General features: G+C 42.2%; 1 protein-coding gene across 6 annotated transcripts in view; it reads left to right on the top strand.

The window, feature by feature from the left end:
- The window catches only part of sema6cb (semaphorin 6Cb), a 189,546-nt gene that overhangs the window by 133,250 nt on the left and 36,611 nt on the right, over positions 1–19,685 (top strand). For all 6 annotated transcript variants that reach the window (XM_074653012.1, XM_074653014.1, XM_074653013.1 and 3 more), the window contains 8 exons: positions 140–262; positions 2,482–2,570; positions 2,748–2,965; positions 3,822–3,953; positions 4,204–4,359; positions 7,202–7,378; positions 8,349–8,486; positions 16,811–16,888. In XM_074653012.1, coding sequence (XP_074509113.1) covers positions 140–262; positions 2,482–2,570; positions 2,748–2,965; positions 3,822–3,953; positions 4,204–4,359; positions 7,202–7,378; positions 8,349–8,486; positions 16,811–16,888 — 1,111 coding nt within the window. The remainder of the gene's footprint in view (positions 1–139; positions 263–2,481; positions 2,571–2,747; positions 2,966–3,821; positions 3,954–4,203; positions 4,360–7,201; positions 7,379–8,348; positions 8,487–16,810; positions 16,889–19,685) is intronic.

Below are 19,685 nucleotides of genomic sequence, written 5' to 3'. Positions count from 1 at the left end.
ACATCCTCCTACATCTCGTATCCTCTGCCTCTTTTTAAAGGCCAATAAAAGTCACCTGTGACCAAAATAGACACTTGTGGGTCATTCTAGTGTATTGTGATCTGACAATTTATCTCAATTACCTTTTTTTTTTCCTCAGGCGGTGATTTCTACTCAGCCACCATGACAGACTTCTTGGCGAGCGATGCGGTGATTTACAGAAGTCTGGGAGAAAGTAGCCCCGTTCTGCGTACGGTCAAGTACGACTCCAAATGGCTGCGAGGTGAGCATCCAGCATGTTAAAGGGAAATATTTAGCACATTAACATACAGTTATGCCCCTATCGGTGTTGAGTTGTGGACATGGAAGACTGGGCGACTTCTTATTTCTCCATTATGTCAACATGTCAATGATTAAAGTCGGTTCCATTGTGAATCAGATTCCAGGTTTTGCAAAATCCCAGCATTCGCTGTAGTAAACATCATGTCTAGCCGACACTCACAGTCATCTGTAACCGATTAACATTAATTTCATAAGTAACTTGGCTCGTGTCTAGTGTCTGTGTTTTCTGCAAGCTGGTGTCTGACACATCATTCTAAAACACTGCTGTGAGACTATCTGATTGTGTCACGTCACTTTCAGTTGTCAGAATCTCCCAGTGAAGTTTTATGGGCTGTAATTTACTTTCATCATCTGGTAATTGGCCAATTATTTTCTTGATTCATCGATATTCACCACACAAGAGTTGCCTTCCTGGTCGTCCTCATTAGCGTTTAGTGTTGTAAAAAGGGGGTCCAGATCCTGACGAATCGTTGTTTCAGTATGTATTTAATTTCTCCCAAGTTCAAGACATTAAAGGTGCTATCGATAACCTTTATAACATTCAGCCACTAGATGTCACATTCTCCCTTCCCCGTTTCATTGCATTCACTTCCCAACAAGTCGTTGCCGGGCACTTACCGTCAATCTCAGACATTTATCTGTTTTTTTCCACACAAACTGACGAAAACGTTGTTTTACTATTGGCTCACAAGCCTTGTTAGAAGTGGGAACCGAGAATGTCCGATATCCTCCAGAGAGATAAACAAAACCTTTGTTTTGGACCCTCCAAAATGTTTAAAATGATTAATATACAATCATAATGGAAAAAAAATGATAATAAATCAAAGCCATACTTTTATTTGGCAGCTTTCTAAAGACTCTGTGGATGTATTATTATTATTATTATTATTTTTAAATGTTCGTCTACATAAAAATGTCATCAATAAGAGCTTTAATAGTGTCTTTTATCCCTCTTGTGAAGCTACTTGGAATCTATTGCCTCCAGCAGACAAGAATAAGCCCTCTAGCAATGAAACTATCAAATGTTTGGCACGTTTTGCTTGGACTACAGATCTCAATTGAATCTTTAGGTATTTATAACCTTTAAGGGGCGCTTTCACAAGCCAACATTCAGTCTGTTTTTATCAACCTCTGGTGCGGTTCATTTGGGGCAGTTCTGGTTCGATTGCAGTGAGAATATAATCCGATCCAGTTGCAGGAAGTGAACCAAAACGCAAGGGATTACGGGGGCTGCCTGCGCAAGCTTTTGTTGAGATGGACACAGGTAAACGACAGGTGGGAGAGGACTGATTGTTCACAACTCTGAGCTTTAACTGGCAACCCTGTCTCCCATGAAATTACGTTTGCACACAACTAATCTGCATAATTCCGTTTGGAAGGAAATGTATTTTATTGAAGATTACGGTCGCAGTTTTAAACACGTGGTTAACAAAAAGACAAAAAAAACACTACTTAGTAAGGTTTAGTAAAAAAACATCATGGTTTGGCTTAAAATGACTATGTTTCACACGGGACACAAACAGCGGCCTCCTGGGGGAAAATCCTGATTCCCGTGTTTACATTTTCCACCGCCAAATTTCTGACCACCAGAAATACTTCTGCAAGTACATATCCAGCCCCGCTCCTTCGTAAACGCCCCTCAGCAAAGTGTTTTTTATTTGGTCTGCTTTAATTTGTGCACTGAACCAAAACTATAAATTTCACTCGGATTCGGCCTAGCCTAACAGGCATTGGCTTGTGAAAATGCCCTAAGGTACTTACAGATGTCAGAATCTAAACCAAAATATGTTCAATTAAAGTATTAGAACAGATTCAGATTCAACGAGTGGATTCAGATTCAGTATAAAATGCTGTTGAACTCCAGCCCTACATTATTTCTGACTTTAGCTTAGTGTTTTTATCAGCACTGATCCAGCACCGGCTCTGCTATTTCAATACAATGAATGTTATCTCTGTGATTGTAAGTTTGTTTCTCCTTATCTTTCTGTCCTCATATTCAGATTGGCCATTTTCAAACGCACTCCCTGCATTTCTCCTGGAGCTATTTTCCAAATTGAGCATTTGTGTTTACCAGCTCCACTCTCAGCTGACTCACAATACGCACACCGTGCTGGAAATAACGCATGTTTATCAAACATCTTTTCTTCTTGTCTCCCACAGAGCCCCATTTCCTCCACGCTATTGAGTACGGGAACTATGTGTACTTTTTCTTCAGCGAGATCGCAGTGGAGTACACCACACTGGGCAAGGTGAGGGACTCGTTTTAGAGCAGACACTTGCCAGACTTGTGATGTCTATACTTTTGTTTCTTAGTGGAATGAAGTCGAACAACATTGCTTATGCTCATGCTTACAAGAATCTTTTGTTTCTTTGACTGTTGTTCCATGTTGGCTATGGATTAGAGTTGTCTCCTTCTGTCCCCTCAGGTGGTTTTCTCCAGAGTCGCACGTGTCTGCAAGAACGACAACGGCGGTTCGCCGAGGGTGCTGGAACGTTACTGGACGTCCTTCCTCAAAGCGCGGCTGAACTGCTCCGTCCCGGGCGACTCCTTCTTCTACTTTGATGTCTTGCAGTCGCTGACAAACGTGCTGCAGATCAACCACCGGCCGGCCGTGCTCGGCGTCTTCACCACACAGGCCAACAGGTTGGGATCAGTATTGTTGTCTCTGCACAATGTCAGCTGTGGTGTCTGTCGGGATTGAGTACATTATTGGAATTTGAAGGGGGGGATGTTTCTGTTTTCAGAAACATCTTGTGGTGCACGGTTTAGCTGTAAAATGAGAATGTTTGGATACAGCTAAACAGTACACTACAAGATGAAATAGGCATTGCAGTAACAGAATATTGATTCACATTTGATCAGCGCTGCCTAGTTTGACCGTTTGATTGGAGTTGGCGAGTGATTGACAGCTGCCTCCGTTGAATGAACAGCCAATAGGAACGCTCTCTCTCTAAAATGACCTGTGATTGGCCTAAGTCTCCAGTCACGGGCTAGATTCTTTGCAGCCTGAAAACAGAGCCATGAGGAGGTGCGGAAGTCTATTTTTTCTCAGAACACTTGAATTACAATATGCTGAAAGGTTATTATGGAATTTTTGCCAAATGATGCCAACAATATACTGCCTACTGCAGGTTTAACAAGGTTACAAAGTGCTTTACAAACAATAAAAACATAAAAGAGAAAGCAAATAAAGGCAGGAAAACAAATCGCAGGATAAATAAAGTTGTATTTTCATGTACATGCGCCATCCCGTCAGTATGTTCAATTTCATTTAATTCAAAGTGGCTTTTTTGGCATGAAATTTTCAAAAAAACAATGTTGCCAAAGCATCAAAATACAAAAAAACACAATGATATTAATGTGAATATTAACATGTTGTTATGTATTAATGATCATACTTGACATACATGAGGTTTTGCCAGACTTGGACAAGGTGCTGAATTTCAGCCCTTTGTCTCGCTCTTTCTAAAGTCGTCTTCCTTTGTGGTCCCTTCAACAGCATCACCGGCTCGGCAGTCTGTGCTTTCTACATGGACGACATAGAGAAGGCCTTCAGTGGCAAATTCAAAGAGCAGAGGAACAGCGAGACAGCGTGGACACCTGTTCCAGAGGATCAGGTCCCAAAACCAAGGTAACACACACAATCTTAAATAACAAACTGTCACTTTCTAAGAACATGTTTTTCTGCCTTTCACAATGGAGGATTCTGCAGCTGCCGCTGTTATTGTTCTGCACAGACATCATCTCCGCACAAAAACACAAGCATTGACACAAGACACCTGTTTTTCCCTCCTGCTCGTCCCCAAAACCAAACAGCTGCCAGTGTTTTTACATCTGTGTCCGCGGAGCTGAATTCACTCCTTTTTTTATCTTTTGTGCAGGCCGGGATGCTGCGCCGGGGAGGGCTCAGCCGCTGCCTACAAGTCGTCCACCACCTTCCCCGACGAAACCCTGACGTTCATCAAGTCGTACCCACTCATGGACGAGTCCGTCCCCTCGGTCAACGACAGACCCTACTTCACCCGTACCACCAGCAGGTATGGGATACTGTATGGGATACTGGTGGGCTACTCTAGAAACGGCGACCGGCTCCGTGAAGAGGACCCAGTCTGTATGAACATATAAACGTCTCATTCTTAGCTAACGAAAACATAATGATTCGTAGTTTCAGCTGATTATACACAAAAGAAAACCTACTTATGAATATTATATTCCGTTTCTGCCAATAGATCCCCCAAAATGCTACACACTCTTCCTTTAAAACAAGGAGTACTTCAAAACATGCGCGTCAGACACTTTCAATGCGTTTGGACCTTAAGGGAAGAGTCCACCAAGAGGATGCCAGCACCTCTCAGCAGCCACACAAATCAAGCTCTATGAACTGAGTTTATTCCTTATTAAAAGTTACCCACATGCTGTATGGTGCTGAAACACTCGACAGAAAATTAATCAGTGGCAATTTTCATTACTGGCTTAAAGAGTTCATTTAGCAAAAACACCGAGCGCACACACAATGAAATTAATCATTAGTAATAGCCCACATTCCCATGCACTCTATTTTTTTTTTTAAATATACAGGGCTACAACTAACAATTATTTCATTATCAATTAGCCTTCAGTTATTTTCTTGATTGATAGATTATAATTTGGTCTATAAACTTGAGAAAAAAAGAGTCTCACAGTTTCCAAAGCCCACGGTGACGTCTTTAAATGTCTTGTTTGTCCGGAACCCAAAGATATTTTGTTAATAATGATATAAAACAGAGAAATGCAGAAAATCCTCACTTTGGAGAAGCTAGAACCAGAGAATTTTTGGTGTTTAAATGATATAATTTATAGGTTAATTTAGCAGAATTTCTGCTGATCATCTGAATTCCAGCTGACATTGGGCGAAGGCGGGTTACACCCTGGACAGGTAGCCAGACTATCACAGGGCTGACACATAAAGACACACAACCATTCACGCTCACATTCACACCTACGGGCAATTTAGAGTCAACAATTAACCTAACCTGCATGTCTTTGGACTGTAGGAGGAAGCCGGAGAAAACCCACGCTAACACAGGGAGAACATGCGACCATGCAACCCTCTTGCTGTGAGGCGGTACTGCTAACCACCGCACCACTGAGCCGCCCCATCTGAACAATTCATTGATTCAGCTCCAAAAATATATTCACGTCTGTTTTTTGTGTCTGAAAACTGCAACATTTTGCAGCTTTAATACCTCATGATAATTCATAATCAGAAATCTGTTCTTTCAAATGTTACTGATGTAAAGTAATAAACCATGTACCACCTTATACATCATAAATCCTAAAAATATGCCGAGCTTTTGTTCAGATGCTCCTTTGAGAACATCTTCATTGAATCCAATTAAACACATAAGCATTAGTTGGACACCAGTGTTGCTGTTCAGAGCCAGGCTCCAGTTATAAAACCAGAGAAAATACCATGGTCTCTTCTTTAATGGTTAGTATGTAGGTATTATTTTCTATAGCAACATAATGTCCCGGCAGTGTTTCTTCTCTGTGGGCTGTGATTGGTATCGATGAGTGAGCTCAGGTGGAACACATAACCTTGTCCCTCATTAAAACCCATCGGATTTATTCAACGGTCGATCTCAGGGCCACATCAATGACAGGCCGCGCGGGGAGGGGGGTCTTCCTCGAGCGCTGACTGACCTGCCGACCTGTGTGTGTGTGTTTGAGAATTTGAGAATCCACTGAAATCAGACAATGATGGGGTGAATGTTGAATCGTTGAAAAGTGTCTGTTTCAGGCAGTACCACATACACTTCAGACACACAGCAGATACGCATCACAGATTCAGCATTACACACACACACACACAGAGAGAGACAGTATACAGGAGCTTCCTCCCTGCCTCCTGAAGCACAGCCAGGCTGACAGCCAGCCAGACACTGCAGCGGCTCCACACCGGGGAAACATGCGCCGCTTCACATCTGGCGCCAAAAACATCACATCTGCCTCGCCTCTCCCCAGAGAGGAGCTAGATAAATGAAATCTAACCAGAAGCACATCACGCAGTCATTGCGGGGACGTGCCAGTCAGGTCCATGTGGGTAAACACAGCAGCCTCCGTGGGACCATCTGGGAGGGAGCGAGGGAGAAGAGAGGGACGCCGGTGTCCTTTTTTAAAGAAGCATCTAGAAGGGATGTGATGCCTAGAAATATACTGGGTTTATTAGAGGATGTATGTTGTTTGGTAAAAATGAGTATAGCTCATCCCTTCGTCAACAACCAGTGGACTCAAGGTGCCCTTCAGCACGGCTCTTAATCCTCGACAGCTCCATCGGAGCCAGCAGTAGACGACTGTGGTGATACTGGGCAGCTCCCAGGTGTGACTGTGTGGAGCTGGCTGAATATGAAGCAGCTCCAAATAAAGCAACAGTTCACTGGGCTTCCTCATAAATACAAACAAAAAAAAACTAGGACTCCCAAAGAGACTGCAGTGTGTTGAGGAAAGTGGCCAAGCAACAGGAAGGATGAATCGATTGGATGGCTGTGGGTGGACGGATAGATGGGTAGATGAATTAATAGGATTAAAGGATGTAGGCGATGCAGGAAGAGGATGGTGGGTTGGTAGATGATGTGATTGATTGCACGCTGATGCTTTATACAATGAGCTCAGTATTCGCCCACTGTTTGTTTTGTTTACCATTGGAAATTGACTTTGACAAAACAAAACAACAATGTTAAGATGCTAACCAGCACATTTGGCTTTGTTAGCCCGCTCTAATTAACGTCAGCTCGAAGTAAGTGGCAGCTTTAATTTAGATCTTCCTTTAAATCGGTAATTATAGTGCATCTTTTCCACCGATACATCATAGTTGCATTTTCCTTGTTTGTATTTATACAGATTCAAGCTGACCCAGATAGCAGTGGACACGTCTGCGGGGCCGTATAAGAACTACACGGTGGTTTTCCTGGGCTCAGACAACGGCCATGTGTTGAAGATCCTGGCCAGCACCGAGGGAGCCAACGCGTCCTTCAGCACCCAACTCCTGGAGGACATCGACGTCTACAACCCTAACAAGTCAGACAATCTGTCTTTTTGATTTACATGTTGACATTCGTGTGTGTTGGTTCTGTTTTAAAGGGCGGGTCCATCTGCGTTCCTTTCAGTTTTTGTTCTGCAAGGTAAAATTACTGTATTTGTGAATGTAGTCTGGTGGCTTTGAAGAGAGCGATCTAACAGCTTCAGTTCCCCGTCAGAAAGGGCTGCGAGACGGCGAGGTAAAGCGGCTGTGGTTAGTTAAAGTCAGTTAAAGTTTGCGCTATATTTAGAATATTTTCACTGCTTTACCTCGCCACCTCGCCGAAGCTGTTATATCACTCTATTCAAAGCCACCAGACTTCATTCAGTAATTTTACCTTGCAGAACGTGGGAGTTCCTGGTCTACCGCTGCATCGATCGATAGTTTGTTTGTGTTGTTGTGTGACTTTCGGATCCAAACTATCGTGGCGTCCACAGCAGTACATTGCTTAGCTTCTGTGCCGGTACTCCTTTCTGCTTCTCCAAACCCAGAGCATGCTCACCGCCATCTAATGTGGCGATAATACACTATGAGGATGTAAATATACTGTATATGTAGCACTACTGTACAGTATATGGACCCGCTCTTTAAGCCCTCCATGTTTGTTTCTGTCTTTGTCCTTTACTTAGTATCTTTCTTTCCCTTTTTCTCTGTTCATTCCTCTCTCTCTCCTCTCTTCCTCTCTCCTCTCTCTGTGTTCTGCCTTGATCTGTCCTGCCCACCCACTCTTTGGTCTATTGTAACACTTTGCATCACCCTGTGCAGCTAGAGGGGATGCTTTTTTTTTTTTTCTGTCTTCTTTTGTTTTCTGACTGCACAGCTTGAAAAGTCTATCTGCATAGAGTTCGATTCACAGTTGGCTTTCTGTATAATTTCCAGACCGTGCCAGTCGTCTGCGGCGAAACAAAAAATGAAACAAAATCGAAAAATGTCTGATCATGACAGTTGGTGTTTTTCCTGTGCTCCTAGATGTAACGTGCGGGGGGAGGACAGGAGGGTGCTGGGTCTGGAGCTGGATCGGGATCATCACGCGTTGTTTGTGGCGTTCTCCGGCTGTGTGATCCGAGTGCCGCTGAGCCGCTGCTCCGACTACAGCACCTGCAAGAAGTGAGTCACCTGTAGAGCGCAGCTTTGCCTCTCTGACACAGTGAGGGGTTGTGTACCATTGTGCTGAAACAATTAGTTGATTAATCAAGGACTTGATTAGCAAATAAACACCTCTAAGTCAGAGTGCCAGAACAGTGGATTGCAGGTTCGGGTTGGGAGTGAAAGAGTGAAAGAGTTCTTGGGTTCATGACCGACAGACACACTGTTGTGGTGAAGAGGGAAGCTGAGTTTGTAGGTGAAGCTCTAAATTTACCAGTCGATCGGTCATGAACTGTGATAGAAGGGTGGCTGGCTGGGGACACCTTTAGAGAATAGCGTGAGGAACTCGTGAAGAAGCTCGAACCGCTGCTAATTACAGTTGGAATGAGTCACTTGCGGTAGCTTAGCATCTGATTCGGATTCCTCCTGGATGCCGGAGACCCCCGAGGCAGACCCAGAACACACTGGAGGTATTATACAGTTCACACCATCTGGCCTGGGAATGACTCAGGATCCTCTGGGAAGAGCTGGAGGACATTTCCATTACCTTCCATGGACCCAGATAAGCTTCAGTTCCCATGATTTTAGAACCTGAGTGGGGAGATTTTCTCTTAAACAATGATAATGTATCAATAATGAAAAGAATCATAAGTTACTGTCTACCTTGTATTTCAAGGAAAGGGAAAAGTAAGATTGAAAGGGGGACAAAACCTCATCAAAAGCTGGAAAAATTGATTCGATAGAGTCTTCTAAAGAGTACACGTGTCTTGTCACATGTAAAATTCATGTGATCGTGCAGCTTTACCTTCAGGGGACCCGAGAACAAAGTAAGCAAAGGTTGAACAAAAAAATGGATCTTTGGAAAATGTGCAAAAGAAACAAAACAAGTAAAAGTTTTTTTTGGAACGTCTCAAAACCAGCGTGAAGACTGAGACCACACTTAGTGCTGCAGCCCAGAAGCACTTGCATGAATTTAGGGTTTCCTCGCTGTGTACCGAGAAGAAAAAAGCACTAACACTGCCAGGTAACTCAAGTAAAGGAGGATCAATTTCCTCTCTAGCTACCAATTTAAGAAATGTGTCCACTCCTGATGCTGTTAGATGCTTTTGGACAAAAGCCTGTACCAAATAGCAGATGTTATGCTATTATCTGCCTGGTTCACGGAGTTGGTTGGGCCCACTTTCCCCAAAAAAGCACTCCGAGGTTATTAGTGGTGTTGGCAGGTAAGTGAGAGTAAGATTAAACTGAGCAGCGGGGAAGTATGGTGCGGCTGCCACGTCAGAAAGGCTGTGATTAGCAGCAGGGTTGAATGTTTTTATAAGCCGATTCTGATCGGATTCATGCCTGAGCTTTATGTTTGAGCGCACGTGATCCCATGTTCTTATACGGCTGCAGTAAGAAGAAGCATTTTTAGTGTGCAACTGTGAGATAAATAGTTTCATGTCCTTGGGATTTACAGTTAGCATGTTAACTGGTAAACTCTGGTATTAACAGAGTTGGTAAGCAGTGGAATATTCTTGTAAAATTGAAAATGGCATAAACGCCCCAAATCTGCTGGTACCTTCTTCTCAAATGTGAGAATGTGGTTACTCCAAGAAATCAGGTTAAACAGGGAATCAGTGAACACATTTACATATCCATGCATGCACCTGTTTACTGAAAATTTGCTTATACACGCAGCAGGTCAGTAATGAGATTTCTCCACTACCCCTGACCTTATTTTGAAACAATTGTTAATTTCCTCACAGCACAAATGTGTCTGAATATTACAAATAGTCAAATGTTCAGTGGTGGAGAGCGACTTGTTATTATTATTATTATATGACTTCTAATTAATTTCAGTTTTAGTCGGCCTTGGAATGGAAGTATTTTTTATTCAAGTACACATCGCTGCATGGAATTATCTTCTTTCGTCCAGCCGCTCTGCTGTCACGGCTATACGAGCCGTTAAAAGTCTTTCATTCACAAGCGTGCATGCAACACATTCCCAACTCGTTTAATACGGCAGCTTGGTCAGTGGTCCTACGCTTCAAACTGTGACGCTCTAGGTTCCCCTCCAGTGTCAGTTTTGGATGTGTCAGGGACGCCGCCGTTTCAGTTTCCGCTCGTTACATGCATACAGTCTCTTTCCAAAATAAACTTCCAACGTAGGTTTACTTAGTTTTTAGGTTTACGCAACAAAAGCAACAATGGTTAGGTTTACGCAACAAAAGTACATGGTTAGGCTTAGGAAAGGATCATGGTTTGGGTTAAAATAAGTATGTTTGTTATGTAAAATAACTATGTTTTTTTACTGGCATTAGTAAAGTATGGAAGTTACGTAACAAAACTACGGTACAATAAGTCAACGATGACTTGGTTTCACACGGGACACGAACAGCGGCCTCCTAGGTGAAAGTCTTGTGTTTGTTTGACTCATCCCTACCCAGATTTTGGGAACCGGGTCTCTCACTTCATCATCAACTTATCGCCTCATAAACACGGTGGCCATAGGTCACTGTGTGGTGTAAACTCCATAAACGATACAAAACAGAACCTTGAAAGTGCTGCTGTCAAGAGGCTGACGTTGTTTTTCGATTAAGTTTATGAGCAGAGCCTTCAAGCGGCTCTCTTTGTCTACAAGCCTTTTGTTTTGTCAGGCGTTGTTTTAGCCCCAGTTAATGTACTTGCTCCCCAGCTTTGGGATCTATTTTTGGGACTGTGAGGAATGTTGGCCCCCATGTATCTCCCCCCTTTTCTCAACCCCTTCAACCCAGAGGAAGGATTTCTCCTCAGCTCCACCAGGGAATACATATACCCCATAGCATGCTAAGCCCTCATTGCGAAGGCCTGGAGAAGCTCTCAACATCGTTTAGTCATAAATTGGATCCAGCTGATTGGCCGGGAGCCAGCGATGGTGGCCGCTGTGTTTTTTTTTTCTTTTTCTGTACGATGGGAGAGGAGGAAAATAAGGAACGGGGAGAGAATGGATAGGGCCCGTCTTACTTAAGCTTACGGACCGGCTACATCCCCAAATCCTTTCTAGAGACTAGAGCTGCAGCACACCTCATCCTGGGATTAGGGGCCCCGTAAGCCTCATCAGCACTGGCCAGGAGGTCAGGTTTCAGCCACCATATCCTCCTTTACCACACCAATGAATCTGTCTCCCTCCAGATGAGATTTACCCCATCGCTCTGTTTTCTGCCTCCATTTTTTTTCTCCGTCTCTGCATTTCTCTCACTCTTGGCTTGTTTCTCTCCCTCTCCCTCTCTCTCTCCCTCTCCCTCTCCCTCTCCCTCTCCCTCTCCCTCCCCGTAGCCTGCATCGTCAGGTCTCTTTTTTCACTCGAGGCCCTGCTGCCAATATTAGGTTTCAGAAAATGCTCTGTTTTCAGCAGCGGCTAGGAACTGTAGGAAATGGGAGTTTTAATAAAGAAATACAATAAAAGGGCAAAGGAGGCCCCAAACCCGGAAAATCTGTAGATCCAGGGATTTTCAACTCCTGTGGAGATTTCCTTTTTATATGAACAGTTTCAACACAGTGACTGCTCTTAGAGAAAAAACATTATATTATTCTCTTTGTTGCAATGGTGATAGATCTCAGGAATTAACTTGGTCAAGACCATGATTAGTGATATGAATGATGGCCGACCCATTTTATAATTTGTATGTGAATGAGAAAAGAGGCCTTGCTTTTATTTTCTCAAAAATATTATTGATAAAACCTCAGAGCTACATAATGACTAGTCAGCCCCATGTTCCCTCAACCTTATCTTCCCTCAGCACCTTTGTTGTTTTTCCATCCAATCTATATATGTATAAATCTGTCTACTTTTTGAGATATCGCCCTAACAATATCCGATAACCGACAGACAGTCTGGCTAGGACTCGTTGCATTCGTTGGTTGGGTTGGTTAGGTTTAGGCATGAGGAGATTGATTAGGGTTAGGCTAAGAATATCAGGGTAAACCAATCAGAGGCAGAGTAGAGCGGGTTAAGCCTTTTGAAAAACAATATTGCAACCTGGAGGGTCCGGTTACGTCATTATGCATAATAATTAGCCTTGTGCTCTCCGCACGGACTGTTTTCCTGCATTCAACCAAAGCCTGCTCCAACGTGATTGGTCAATACTAAACGTAAACGCTTTTGATGCCAAAATCTTGTGAATATGCCTCCACGTGTGAATGCAGAATCTTTTTATAGAGATTAATCTGAGGGAACATAAGGCTGAGGGACCGTACAATAGGGCTGACGTAACATAGACACACTCCCTGTAATAAATGTAGCACAGCAGTATTTAACCACCTATCTACTTCAATTAAAGTTTACATTTCTCGGATAGCTTCTTTGTGTTTAGTTGCTCACCAGCAGCATCATATTAGCTGAATCTCCAGTAGGTCAGGACCGTTATTCCCAGGATGTTGGCTAAATGACAGCTGTAAGTTATGAGCCTCAGCCTCAGAGGCTGGATGAATCCCTTTTCCCCCTCAGCAGCTAATGGATGTTCCTTACACGCTGTGGCTGCAGGCGGACATCCACACCTATCTGTTCATCATAGCATGTCAGAATATGAGCAGGAAGAGAAGTCTGAAGTTTTAAAGAGTGATGAGGGACACACACAAACTCATGTCGTATATGAGCTGCACATATGAGAAACTTCAGGCAAGGAACAAATGACTTTGTCTCTTCCCAAAACCACAGCTGGACACGACTGACCTCTTTTCCCAGAGTGCTTTAGTGTGGAGGTTCTTTCCTGTCATGTATCTGTAGAGGAACACGGTGATGGAGAGGAGAAGAGGCAGAATGGAGAGAGAGAGAGAGATGCATATATACAGCACCTTATGGCGAGTGTATGAATAATTTATCAAAGCTGCACTATGCAGTGTCGCACGTTGGCAGCCACACACACGTTGGCCAGAGAAATTTTAGGACCTCGGTACCCAGAGGTCCATGTGATGCTGTGAGAGACAGAAAGTTGTTTTTGCTGATGAAAAGAGAGTTTGTATTTCACTCTGAAGTTTATTTCACTTTATGTGCATGTTGAGGTGTCAATAATACAGACGGTGAAACCTAACAGAAACACCAGACACTACAGTAGATCAGGAGTCAAAACAGTTAAGTGACGCTCACAATAGCCGTGTTTCCATTCACATATGTTTTATTATTATTATTATTATTATTTCAGCCATGCATAAAGCGTAGCCCATAGCGCCAACAAGTTTATTCGCTCCAAACCAGTTGATGGAAACACTCCTTGTTTGCATTTCTTTTTTGCGACATTTCAAAACGTTGCTTAAAATTTGCTTGACAATTGAATGGAAACACGGCTAGTTTTCAGTTTACTCACGGAGGTATCGACTCGACTCAGTTGTCATTTTAAAAGCCTTTCTTTCTATTGTTGTTGGGTAAAATCCCACTAAGTATCTTGTACCAGAACTTGTGACTACTGCTGTGTCTCTGACGCACTTGTGACTTACATTTTTAAATAATTTTTTAGTCTTTATTGTTTTCATCAATACATCTGTATGAACTGCATTATTAGACTGTCCTCTTAAGAAAAACAACAGCATCAATTGTTTGTGGAAATGCCTAAAGGGACCTATGTATGTTTACTTGCTTTCTTGTCTTATTAACCAGGCGTGTGACTCATGTGTTGTTGGTATCAGCTGTGCCTTTTTAATATGTGCACCCCTGTATGTTAGTCTGAATCTGTTTCATATCTCTATGGCATCCCCAGATCAGGTGTTGGTGGGTGTTCTTATTATTGCTTTTCTTGTTATTTACATAAAAAGCAATTGAAAAGAATATTTGCATACATACAGGACGCAGACAAATGCATGCATTTATACTGCGTTCCCAACTGCAGGCGTAGGACAGGGAATAGGCGCTATGTTGATTTCCCCTCTGTTCTGTAAGAGTGACACAGTAATGTGCTCTCAGTGGGATTTCTCTGTAATGTTTACAGACTGAGGGTGAAGGTGGTGTAACACATGCACGCTCAGTTTAGACGGTTGTAAATAATTTTAGATATTTAAAACAGGCCGCAGGAGTCCTCATTAAAACCTGCTGGAAAGGTTTTGGTTTGACGTGACGCTGCACCACCACCAGACATATGCAGTTTCATTTTTCGGTTTGTTTAGTTTCACCTCCGATGGCGTTATTCATCATAAAAACATCTCTAAAGTGACTGCAGATTGGCAGCAGGTAAACATTATAGTTGGGTTTTTTTGTCAGTCTTTTGTCACTGTGGGCTTCATGCTCATTATGTTGTTGCTGCTGGGTGAATACCACAGACCTGCAAAGAGTAAGTTCTGCAGCTATGAAAAAATATTGTTAATTGACACTGACACCCAGCGTTGTTTTGTAATTATACAGTGGCAGGATAAAGGCCAAAAGGATCATGCAACTCATTCTAGAGAGCAGGATTAAAAACCGCACAGTTGAACATGAGGCAGAGGGGCTGACAGCAGATCAGTGGAAGAGTTGAATCAACAAAACTGACGTGTAAAGAAAAGTACCGAATGTTGTGATTCTGCTGGGATTTTAGGGAATGTGACTAATGGCTACTGATGATGGTTAATGCTGACTTAAATGGAGGAAGTAAACAGTTCCAAGTACACAGAGCATGTTATTCACTAAATCACAAAACAGACTTACAGTACTGTAAGTAGGAGCAGGTGATTGACTCGTCTGCTGACTGCTGACATGAGACCGGAACAACGCTGACAGTTCACTTAGAATAAGGTCATTCATGGCTCGTCAGTATGGCCTGAGTGACCTGCAGTGATTCTGGCTTAAAGGTGCAGTCAAAATGTGAACTACAGACTGTATAGAAGAAGAGGACGCAGTCACCGTGATGTCACCCATTGGTTTGTGGACTACGGTTTTGAAGCCTCGAGTTCAGCATTTTGGCCGCCACCATCTTGGTTTTGGTCGTCGACATCTTGGTTAGTGACATGAGAGGGTGGAGCTAAGTATAACCAAATGCTGAATAAGATATTTTCAGGCGATCAAAATGTTACAATTATATTCATGAACTGAAAACGCACTGTGAAAGGGTTAAAGTTGTAAGACGAAAACACAGACAACTCCCAGACCAGACAACGCCATGGTAGCGACCTGTCAATCACAAGGTAGCCACACCCTGTTTGACTCTAAATGGCACCATAATTTACGAAATGAACATCATGCTGTATTGAAGAAGACTTGAAACTAGCGATTGAGACCATAAACCCATGTTTACAATGTTTACTGAGGTAATAAATCAAGTGAGAAATAGGCTCATTTTCTCATAGACTTCTATACAATCAGAGAATTTCTGTGTCTTTTTGGTTTTTGTTCGTCTTTTATTTGGATAAGAGGGCAGACTCAATCGATTGTCTCTGGAAAAGACCTCTTGCTGCAATGATGGACAGAATCTATCGATATTGTATGATAACGTTATTTGTAGTTTTAAGTTGCTCTTTGATTTCTGTCTGTTGCTGTTGGTTTGTTTACAAGTACAGCATTTTCATCTACAAGTTAAACTCACTTATGTAGGAGTAAATACTTGTAATGTACATGATCAAAACAACTATGGATTGGGATTTTAAAGCCTGAAAGAGATACAGAAGAGCACAAAACAAGCTCTGTTCTAGTCCACAGTCCTAACTAATCAAAAACGAATCTGATTGCCATCTTCCCTCTTTCTTTTCATGTGATCGTCTGCATTCATCTCTGTTATGGAGAAGGCAGTCGTGTTGAGATATCTGTTAGTGTAGTGTAGCTGTTAGTCATTGTATGAAACTGAATGTTAGCAAACAGCTAATTACATATTTTATTCATACTGTACATAAAAGCACTGTGAATACTGGAGTAAAATGCCAGCCATGTGTTATTATCATCCAGTCATAAAAGGATTTAGCTATACTGTCTTTAGACACTGCACACATCTCTGTGTATCAGCAGACTCTGTAAACAGATCAATTAATTTGCATAAGAACACGATGATGGGAGTTTCATGAAGAGTCACAGCAAAGACGTAAAGATTAATGCTGCAATAATGGTGCTGTTGTTTTGTCACTTCGAGATGCTAAATGATAACTATTTGTGCAACTTTTCGCCACACTTAATGAAGATGAAACTGCAGCCGTTTCATCTTCAATTTAATGAGGTTGTTTTTTCTTAGTTGTTTCTTTGACTTGTGTCTCTGCCTCACGGGACGCTACATTTTCAGTCACGTGGTTCATATGGAGCTACACATGAAGTTCACTTCTCTACCGGTTGTTAAGGCAGAGTTGAGGAAAGTGGTTGCTGTTGGGCAGTGTAGTGTCTCCATAATTACTTCCATCACTGACCGTCTGTCTGTCTGTCTGTGTCTCTTGTGCAGAAGCTGTCTGTCTTCACGGGACCCCTACTGCATTTGGCTCAAATCAGGCAGCTGTGCCACGGTCTCACCTGGCTTCAAGTAAGTCACACACACACACAGACACACACAGAGAGAGAGAGAGTCGCTAATGACACAGTTTATACTTATTATACTCGAGATTGTACAAATGTCATGACAACCACGTCACAGCCATCAATGAAGAATGAATATTGACTTTGAGATCGGTTAAAAGCTGCTTCACTCCTGTGTTGTGTATCTTGTTCCTTTTGAGTGCATGCTCATGAATCACATTCATTCATCCTAATGTGGTGCACTGACGTATTGATACATTATTGTCTGTTTTAGTGTAAGTTAATGTTATGAGAAAAATCTGAATTGCAATTGATTTAGATTATTTTAAAATTGTCAAACATAATCCAAAGAAACTGTGCTAGTGTCTGCAGCACGTGGCTGCACAGGAGTTTGTTTCGGCTGAGTTTTATTATTTACATTTTGTGTACATATTGGGGACAATAACAAAGTTTTACAGCCACGGTTCCTCCTGCTTGTCGTTTCGAAATAAAAGTGCTCTGTGGAGCAGCTAGAACAACACACTGACAGCCAAACAGCACAACATGTTTGGTGGGTTTTAAGGCTCAGTGAAAGGTAGTAAAGCCCAAATAAAGTCAGAAATCGTATCTGACAGCTGGCAGGGACAGTCCCACTTTACAGAGTCACTGCTGCCAAAAGCTGTTTGCATTATACAAGGTAATGGTTTAGTGAAGGAATATTGGATGAACTGATTTTATGTGAAGGTGTCTAATATGGATAAGATTCAGGTGCAGAGAATGATTAATCAAAAAACAATAATTTTACAAATGCCAAATTGAAAATGGTGATTTTGGTGTGCATACTAAAGAGGTGACCATATGTAGGGTTTACTTTACAGATGATTCTGTTGAGGCGTGACTTTTTTTGTGGGGGAGGTAAAACACTGAAACTCAACTGTCCTGCTGGTGGGCCAGTCTTCACAATCTCAAATATTGTTAAATCCTACAACACTTTATTTTAAATGATGGTGAAGATGCTTAAGCGTCCAAAGACGACCAATATGTCAAGCTAAAGTTTGGGAAATGTGCATAAAATGATGGACAAGGCATCTAGAATATTTTCATTGATGGAATGCAGCAGCCAAATGGTTTGGTCTGGTTTGAATTAATATTTCATTGAACTCAAACATCCTTAAACACATGTAGTTTCAACGCAGAGTTGGAGCAAGAAGACACGGAAAGAATAGCAACGTAATCTCATACAACAGTTTGTATGATCGTATTCTCATACAAGGTTTCATATGATATCTTATGAAAGAGTTATTCCTCCTTTTTTGTTCTTTTTCCTACGAATGTTACATGCATACAGTCTTTTTCAAAATAAACTTCAAAGGAAACTACTTGGTTAGGTTTAATATCGTGGTTTGGTGTAAAATAACTCCGGAAGTGGTGTTACTTCAGTACGTAAGTTACGTGACAAATAAATCAACGTTGACTTCTGGTTTCACACGGGACACGAACGTCTCTTGGGCGAAAGCCGGGTATTTTTGGACCCACTCATCCACCCCTACCTCCTCCCTATGCGGCGTTCACCGCTCTTTATATTTCCTAATTCACAATTACGTGACTCATGTATTGATTTCGATATTTACACAAATTACTTTTCGTTGGTATAGCTACAAACAGTGTATGAGACCAGCCTGAAAATATACATGTGATACTGTCAGACAGGATGGAATAAGATGATCTTTCCAAAACCACTTCATTAAAAATAAATGAGGGAAACTGGATGTTAAGGGATGAATTATCTGGGACGGCCTCCAATCCCAAACTGTAAATCAACACTTCAACCGCAGAGGCCAGGAAAGTGTTGGTGCACTGCTTTCTGTTTTAACATTTTTGTTGATATTGCCCTTCTGGTCCCAGTTTTTTCTTTAACAGCACATGAAAGGACACCTGTTTTAACATCACTGGTTGGGGTGTGGCCTGAAGGGACAGCATGTTTCAGCATTGCAGCAGCGGTTTTCTGCCTGATGTGATTCATTGTTGATTCCCCTCCTTTTAACAGAGAGGTCTCCAATCATGAACCACCGAGGGATAAAAGTGTGCAGATTTGTTTTCTAATCAAACACTCCAGCAGGAGGTTTCAGCTGTTGCTTCTTCTCTGGACGAAGTCGTAACTAATTAGTGAGTTCAGTGGCCAGTCTGAAAGCACATGGGCGGTCCCAGTTATATAAAGACATTATTAGTTCTCTAACTCACAGTCACGGCGGACAGATTTGTAACCAAGTCAATAATGTGTAGCCAAGCAGCCGCAGAAGTAATAATTTTTATATCTCCTCCAGTGAGTTGTTCAGCACGCACCGCTGGGGCGACGTTCTCATTATAATCAATAGTTAATCTAGAGTCAGACATGTGGTCAACATGATGAATATCTGACCAAAAGTGTTTGCTTATCAGCGGTGTTGAAGAATACGTATCACAATATTCAGCATCTAAACTGACCTGTCTTAACAATACCAGGCAGGTTCTAATGTGCTGCAGCCGAGCAGCTAATTAGCTACTGTGTGTAGCCTGGAAACTGACGTTATCAGTGCTATTTCTGTTTGGTCGCTCGCTCAGCAAGCCGAGGTGCAGCGCAAGTCGTGTCCATGCTTGTAGATAAGAAGGAGGCATTATCGGAAAAAAGCTAATTTGTGTTGCAGTTCAAACTCTGAGCCTCTTTTTTAAGAGCTTAGCTGTTGGAGTCACCGTCAGCCAATGATCAAACAGAGAGTTTTGTTTTTTTAAATAAACATATTATATACATATATTGATATACATAGAAGGAGTATTTAAACAAATAA

This window comes from Sebastes fasciatus, chromosome 12 (assembly GCF_043250625.1).
Source record: "Sebastes fasciatus isolate fSebFas1 chromosome 12, fSebFas1.pri, whole genome shotgun sequence".
NCBI lineage: Eukaryota > Metazoa > Chordata > Actinopteri > Perciformes > Sebastidae > Sebastes > Sebastes fasciatus.
The sequence above is the reverse complement of the archived record's forward strand: the minus strand, read 5'-3'. Positions and strand labels throughout refer to the sequence as shown.